The following is a 7,320-nucleotide window of genomic DNA, read 5'->3' as shown; positions in this document are numbered from 1 at the left end:
GGCAAAAACCTTGCGGTTATGAGTTCTCGCCCCCTACGGTTGGCGCGGGCTCCCAGCGACGGGTCGCCTCTCTCCGCCCCCTGCTGGGGCCCGGCCTCTTCCGGGGCCGCTCGGCGTGGAGGTGTCCGCCCGTGCGTAACGGTGGCACGATGTAACGGCGTGCCGCGCCCTTCCCTCTTCCGTTTCCAGGCAACGAGGGCCAGGCGGAGGTTTCGCGGTGTCAGGGCCCGCACGCGGGAGGTTTTGGCGGACCCGGGAAGACGTTGGCCGCCGTGAGGCGGCTGTGCTGCTGCGTGCACCGGAGGAGGGTGCTCCGCCAGTGGCTGGGCGCTATGGGAAGCGAGTGGGAGATGAAACACTTCTGGCTGTACGTGGGGGCCCTGGGCTTTGACCCGGACGCTGGCAATGGCAGCTTGGGTCTCAGAACGTAAGTACGAGGGAGAAGCGGGGAAGAGGCGGCGGCGGACGGGGCCCCTCTGCAGGTCAAGACGAGGGGGTCTGGCTATGGCCGCCGAGGTCCGGTGCCTGTGGCGATGGTGACAGAGGAAGCGCCTGAACTGCTGTAGTGACTTGTGTTAGCTATGAAGAAGTGAAACCCAGAAATCATAGTAACTCCTGTTCTCCCGTTGATGCATCCCGCACAGTCGTATGGAGAAAGTGAACTGGCAGGCGCCGTACCTCTTGGTTTGAAAACGTCTTTGAGAGTAAAACGCTCTTCCCGAAATTATTTAAGCTTTGTTAAATAGGCTGGAGAACGTGTGTTTTTAACTATGCAGAAAATAAGGCAATCGATACATAACTTGCAACACTTTATAATATAATGCAGTATTTTGTAACCTTAAGCGGCCGGTAAAAATGCGGTGTTAATTCAGCATCCTAACTGCTTCTGATGTTTGTCTGTTAGGGAGATGTTTGATACATCGTACAGCCAGATGTTTCTCACTGTTGCCTATTTCATGTTTACTAAGCTGGATCAGAACCGTGCAGATGAAAGTTTAAAGTAAGTACTTGGCTTGTGAGGTTGCTGCTGTGCATATAATCAAGGGTATGGTTTATGCAGTTGCTGGAGGGTGGGGGTGGGGAAGTGGCTTCATGGGGAACGCTGTGGAAGAACATGGAGTCAGAAAATTGGTTTTGTTTTGATCACAACTCTGTAATGTATCAGAAACCATCCTGTAATAAGTAACTAAGGGTAATTTGCTGATCAAAGGGGTTTTTAACAAAAGGAATGATCTTGCTGTAACAGATTTGAGAATGTTTTGTCTGGTGAGAAAAGAGTTAACTGTTAACCATGAGGTTGCGAGATGTACCTCTTCAAGGCCAATGTTAAACCATAATCTCATGTTACTATGACAACGTTGTCTTTGTCTAGACTTTAGTGTAAAAATAGCTTAGTTTGTAATGTACAGATTCTTGCTACGGGACTGAGAGCATAACTGTTTGCTTAAACCGGCCTTGAAGATGAGAATAAAAGGGCTGTGTTACTTGTCGGAATTTGCGAGCCTGGATGGAGTTGCGACTCCCTGGCCTCCCAGCACACTGTTTTTGCTTTCCTGCCTTAATAAATACTTAGTGAATTTATTTCGGACTCTAGCTATTTCAACTATAACAATCCTTTACTTAAGTTGTTTCTGATAGGTTCTGTAACTTGGCAAGTTTGGTAAAAACTTTCCTAGCTGCAAAGTAGTCTACCTTTTCCATTCCTTTCCCAGACCAAAGAGCAAGTAACATTTCCCAGTTAAGGCTGCTGCCAGGATCTTCCATGTGGCAAGAAGTCTCCATTTTCTTGAACGCTTTTTCTTACATGGCTGAGCTATTGGAGCTTGCGCATTAAAGAAATAGCTGGAGAAAGATCAATGATACAAAAATTTCCTTCTTCCCTTCTCCTGAGTTAAAAAGAGTTGCAAACAAATCTGTCTCTGAAGTAGTCTGCATTTAGCTTATTATGGCAAGAAAACCTTGTAACTGGACAAACATCATTTAGCTATTCTTGACCAAGGTTAAATGCTGGCTCCTCCAGCAGGCATCGCTAAGAAATCTTTGTCTTAATATTGCTTATGTAGTGGTTGATTAGGTAACTGAGTATTTGAACATGTTTTGATACTGCTTTTTTTTTTTTTTTTTTTCCCCTTCTTTTTCCCATCCTTTTTAAATGCAGAAACTGTTGCTATTCATTATTCCATGCAGTGCCTCAATTTTGGAAGAATTACCGAAGACGGCTAAAAGAAATGGCAGTGAGTATTATGAAGAGTGGAAATTGGTGCTCTTCCAGTTTCTGTGACCGCATTCATTTTTGAGAGAATATGTAGTGCTTTTAAATAAGAGTTTTAAATCAGGTTGTTTTACTAAAGAATTCAGTTTTACCTTGTGTCTTATTTCACATGGTTTATCTTAAGACTTGTTTGAGGAAAAGATTGTGGCATGGTGGAATTTAGATGAATGACAGAGACTTAATCTTGGGTCTTAAAACTGCTGCGTCTTGCTTCAGGATAATGGTATTTGATTAAACAGAGGTGTGGAGGGTTCCTCGGCTCTGGGTGAGAATAATTTTCTTCAACTTGAGACATGTTTGCTTAGGTTGCCTGGGAAGGTGTTCATTATTGTGAAAGCGGTTTCAGACTAAAGTTTAAGGTGAACTTTCTATAGCAAAAGAGACAGACAAACACTGGTTGCTTAAGGTATCACTGGTTATTACGTTATCTTCTTATGCTGCCTTTTCTTTTAATGGTAGTTCTAGAAATCAGGTCTTTGTGTACTGGAACGCTTATTTTTCCATAGCAATGGACAAGGTGAAAGCCAACAATGCAGTACCTTTGAGTAAGATAAAAGCAGAAGAAAGTACACAGATTAATGACTTCAGTAGAAAATATGAAAGAAAACTTGAATGTTTTTTCAAAAGTAGGGATTACCTGTGAGGAGTTAGGAGGATGGAGATTTCTAACGTTTACCCAACACTGATTTCAGTCTTTGTGTTGAAACTGTCTTTTGCATACAGAATTAGGGATGGTGGGGGAACATGGAAAAAGTTCTAGTCTCTTTTGCTGACTGGAGTTAAAATAGCAGCTGTGGTGGCAAAGTAGTTTAGCTTTGCGTCAGGCTTGATAGCGAATAAGCTGCGGTATTTTGGTACTCAGCTAAATGTTTGATGGCTGTTGTTTAGGCTTTATTTCTTAGATTAGTTTTATGTTTAAAACTGATGTAACTTTTCTAGGATGAAGATGAAAGCTGTGTTCTACAAATTCCACCTTCTGTATTTATTTCTCCTCTTGGTCCTAAGTTCATTCACATGTTTTATCAGTTGGCAAGACATGTAGTGATTAAGGAGCTGAAAAATGACTCTGTAGGTAAGCCGTAATGAAACAATAAAAATGCATAATTTGTTGCGTTTGACAGTGCATCCATCAAGTCTTTAATATATGCCAAGAGCACTAAGTGGTTCTGAGTTGACTGCTCAGTTCAAAATCTTTTACAGGGTTCTGTGTGCTTGCATAGAGCTACTACTGATAGAACGATACGGATTGGTTTGCTTTATATTGCATTATGGGTCTTGCTTCAAGATTCATCCGAGTAATGCTGTACACTGTTACCCATACAAGCAATGGTTTGGTCCAAAAGTACTGGACCACTATACTATATTCTTACAACTTGGGGAATTCTGAAGATCAGAACTGTCCATTCTAGTCATCTTGTATTGTTTTGGTAACATAAAGAATAGGTAAAGGGTGTGAGAGTGAGGGAATGAAAATGTATACAACAGAAAGAACTGGCAAAAAAGACAGTGGGCTTCTTGATTTGTGATTCTATCTAAACTAGGTAGGTTAGGAAGCTGTCTATTTGCTAAAAGCAAATGATGTAATTAATCCAAACATTAATTTCCATTTAGGGACTGATACACCTTTTGCTGTAAAGTTGAGCCCTGAGTATATGTGCATGGCAGATGTAAGACACAGAGTTGCATACAATAAACTTCTGACAGTTTTTCAAAGAGAAAATTTTTTTCTTCAGGAATATGAGGAGAAAGCACAGTAAGTAATGCATTTAAAGAAATGGAGTCTTTTCATAAAAGCTGACTTTTGGGTGTGTGTTTTTTAAAAGGGTTTGAGGAGGCTGCATCTGCTTTACATCATGAATTCTGTTGAGCTTCTCCCCATTTTTTCCTCCTTTACTTCCCTTAATTGACTGTTCTACTGTTTGTAGGGACTTTGTGAAGCATAGTAGTCTAAATAAATTAGTTCTTCACTTAGGAGATGCTGGATTTTGGAAGATGTGGTTACTTGGGCTTTAAAAATGATCAGGGAGCTCTGCATGTATAGTACTGATTTCTTAACATTTGAAGGGTCATATCTTAGAATATAACTGTCTCAAGATGAAACATTTAGTCTTTGCTTAACCACTGTGGGACACATTTTATTTACATAATTGTCCTGGGTTTGGCTGAGATAACTTAATATTCTTCTTGGTAACTGGTGTAGCTGATGCCGTACTATGTTTTGGATTTGCTGTGAGAATAACGTTGATAATATACTGATGTTTTTAGTTGTTGCTAAATGGTGTTTGTATACTAAGTCAAAGACTTCTGTTTCTCAGGCCTTGCTAGCAATAAGGCTGGAGGAACATAAGAAACTGGGAGGGGACACAGCCAGGACAGTTGACCTGAATTGGTCAAGGGGATATTCCATACCATAGAATATCATACTGAGTATATAAGCTGAGGGAAGAAGCAAAGGGGGAATGTTTGGAGTGATGTCATTTGTCTTTGCAAGTAACCATTATGTGTGATGGAGTTCTGCTCTCCTGGAGATGGCTGAACACCTACGTGTTGAGCTTTCCCTATTAAACTGTCTTTTATCTCAGCCAACAGATTTTCTCACTTTTACCTTTCTGATTCTCCTTGATCCCACTGCGGCGGGAGCGAGCGAGTGACTGCTTAGTTGCTAGCTGGGATTGAACCATGATGATAATCCTTAGTTACTTTACCAAAATTGTGCTATTTTCATTCTTGTTTGAGAAAAGGAATAACCAGAACTTCCTATGCAGACACAGGGTTATATATCAGTGGAATTTACAGAACTTGAGTGGGATTGTTTACAGGACTGGATGGTCTAACCCCAGTCAGCAGCTAAGAACCATGCAGCTGGTTGCTCACTTCCCCACTCGCCTGTTGGGGTAGGGAGGAGAATGGGGTAAAAAGGTAATGCTCATGGGTCAAGATAAGAACAATTTAATAATTGAAATAAAAATAAATATAATCATAGTACCACCACCACCACTTGTAATGAAAATGAAAGGAGGGGAGAGAGGAATAAAATGCAAAACTAGAAAAAACCCAAGTGATGCACAGTACAGTTGCTGACCTCCAACTGACCAATACCCAGTCAGTCCTCGAGCAGCAGTCGGCAGGTCCTGGCCAGATCTCCCCAGGACAATATCCACCCCTTATTCCATACCATTTATGTCAGGCTAGACTTTCCAACACTGTCACCTTCCCTGTGCTTTGATATAAGGATGGACCATCCCTCTAAAAGTCCATTGAATTCATTTGGTCCATGATACTGAGCTCGATCTGTCGTAACAGTTGAAATTTCAAGGCAGGAGAGATGGTGTGAGGTGTTGGGATTGTTGCATGTTTAAGCCAGTTCTGATGCTATCACCGCGGTGCTGGTCTGGTTTCATCAAAATTCATTCCTGGTTAATATGGTGGTTGGAAGGAAGTCAGCTTCAGATGTTCAAATCCGGAATGGCAGAGATGGACGCCTTAAGTATATAGAAGTGTCAATATACAGTGTTTTATAACGATTAACATCACACAGTTTGAATGTTTTCACCCAAAATCTAATTGCCTTGAAGCACACATTGAAGTTCCCCATCCTCTTACATTACCCACCAAGTACATCCAGGTCCTTGAGCAAAACCAATCCTGCGGATGGGTTTGCTTTTGCCTGAGGTAGGAGTAACCCAGACTGCTTTCCCCAGCATATTTTTAATGTGCACTACAGGAACTTTATCCCCATTTACAGTAGGTAAAAGCTTTGACTGGGCAGGACCAGCTTGGCTGGCAGTTCCTCTAGCATTGACTAACCAAGTGGCTTTTGCTAAATGTGTATACCAGTGTATGAAGGTCCCACCACCCGTTGCTCTCGGTGTAGTCTTTTAACAATCTGTTGTATCATTTGATTTTCCCAGAGGCTGCTGCATGATAGGGAATGTGATATACCCACTCAATGCCATGCCCTTTGGCCCAGGTGTCTGTGAGGTTGTTTTGGGAATGAGTCCTGTTGTCTGACTCGATTCTTTCTGCGGTGTCATGGCACCATAACACTCGCTTTTCAAGGCCCAGAACAGTGTTTCAGGCAGTGTCATGGGGCAACGGATAGTATCCAGCCATCTGGTGGTTGCTTCCATCATTTTAAGCACATGGTGCTTGCCTTGGCGCATTTGTGGGAGTGTGATAGAGTCAGTCTGCCAGGCCTCCCCATATTTCAGCTGTTGCCCCTCATACCAGAGAGACTGTAACTGCTTGGCTTGCTTAATTGCAGTGCAGGTTTCACATTCATAGGTAACTGCGGTGAATGAAGAGATGGGACATAGCTTGATGCAAGCAAGATGTTGATTTATTCTACACAATCACAAGTTTATTGATGTTTTCAGAAGCTGCGTGCTTTAAACAGATTGGTTCTTTAAGCTAAGCATTACATACTAGGCAATCCCTGATTGGTTAACTACAAACAAAGGACACTTTAAGTAAGTTTTTACAGTCATCAATTAACAGCAACATGTTACTTCTCCTTGGTGCCATCCGGTACCCCATTCCCCTATCATCTCTCAGCATGACTCATTGCAGGAGTGGTCTGGAAACTAGGACCGCGCCTGGCAATCAGTTAGCTGAGGGGAATGTGCTCGAGCTTGTCTAGACAACAATTAACATGATGAGACATGTTTACAGAGCACAGGGGAGTGGGAGACGATGGCGCCAAGGAAAGGTAACACCTTGCTGTTAATTGCTGGTAGTTAACCACCAATCAGGGATTGCCTAGTATGCAAGGCTTAGCTTCAAGAACCAATCTGTTTAAAACCCGCAGCTTCTGAAAGTGTATAAAACCGCGTGCTTCTGTACAATAAATTGACATTTGCTTGCATCAAGCTGCGTCCCGTCTCTTCATTCGCCGCAAATTGGTGACCCCGACGTGATGCGTTTAAGGATCTAACATGAAGGGCTCTCGAATCGCCTATCTGAGCAACATGCAGCGAATCCCACAGAACTTTGAATGATCTGCTGAAAGGAAGCAGGAGCCGGCCTGAAATCCCTCCGGAGTTGAGAGG

The 7,320-nt window shown here is 42.7% G+C and overlaps 1 protein-coding gene across 1 annotated transcript; it reads left to right on the top strand.

The window, feature by feature from the left end:
- Positions 1–123: 123 nt before the first annotated feature.
- LOC129783183 (HAUS augmin-like complex subunit 6) lies at positions 124–4,741 on the top strand. Its single transcript, XM_055793035.1, has 5 exons — positions 124–427; positions 905–1,000; positions 2,159–2,234; positions 3,212–3,344; positions 3,884–4,741. Exons 1-5 carry the CDS (start codon positions 333–335, stop codon positions 4,027–4,029), a joined length of 546 nt encoding a protein of 181 aa, XP_055649010.1. The 5' UTR covers positions 124–332; the 3' UTR covers positions 4,030–4,741.
- The last annotated feature ends 2,579 nt before the right edge of the window (positions 4,742–7,320 follow it).

The sequence above is a fragment of the Falco peregrinus genome, chromosome W, assembly GCF_023634155.1.
Source record: "Falco peregrinus isolate bFalPer1 chromosome W, bFalPer1.pri, whole genome shotgun sequence".
Lineage (NCBI taxonomy): Eukaryota > Metazoa > Chordata > Aves > Falconiformes > Falconidae > Falco > Falco peregrinus.
Note: the sequence above shows the minus strand (reverse complement) of the source record. Positions and strands in the feature narration are given on the sequence as shown.

What these genes read in the sequence shown, in the direction of transcription:
- LOC129783183 (XM_055793035.1), top strand. Translation starts at nt 333, where the DNA reads ATGGGAAGCGAGTGGGAGATGAAACACTTCTGGCTGTACGTGGGGGCC. An exon ending in GGCAGCTTGGGTCTCAGAAC is followed by an intron (nt 428 to 904) that starts GTAAGTACGAGG and finishes TTTGTCTGTTAG; the next exon opens with GGAGATGTTTGATACATCGT. An exon ending in GACGGCTAAAAGAAATGGCA is followed by an intron (nt 2,235 to 3,211) that starts GTGAGTATTATG and finishes TAACTTTTCTAG; the next exon opens with GATGAAGATGAAAGCTGTGT.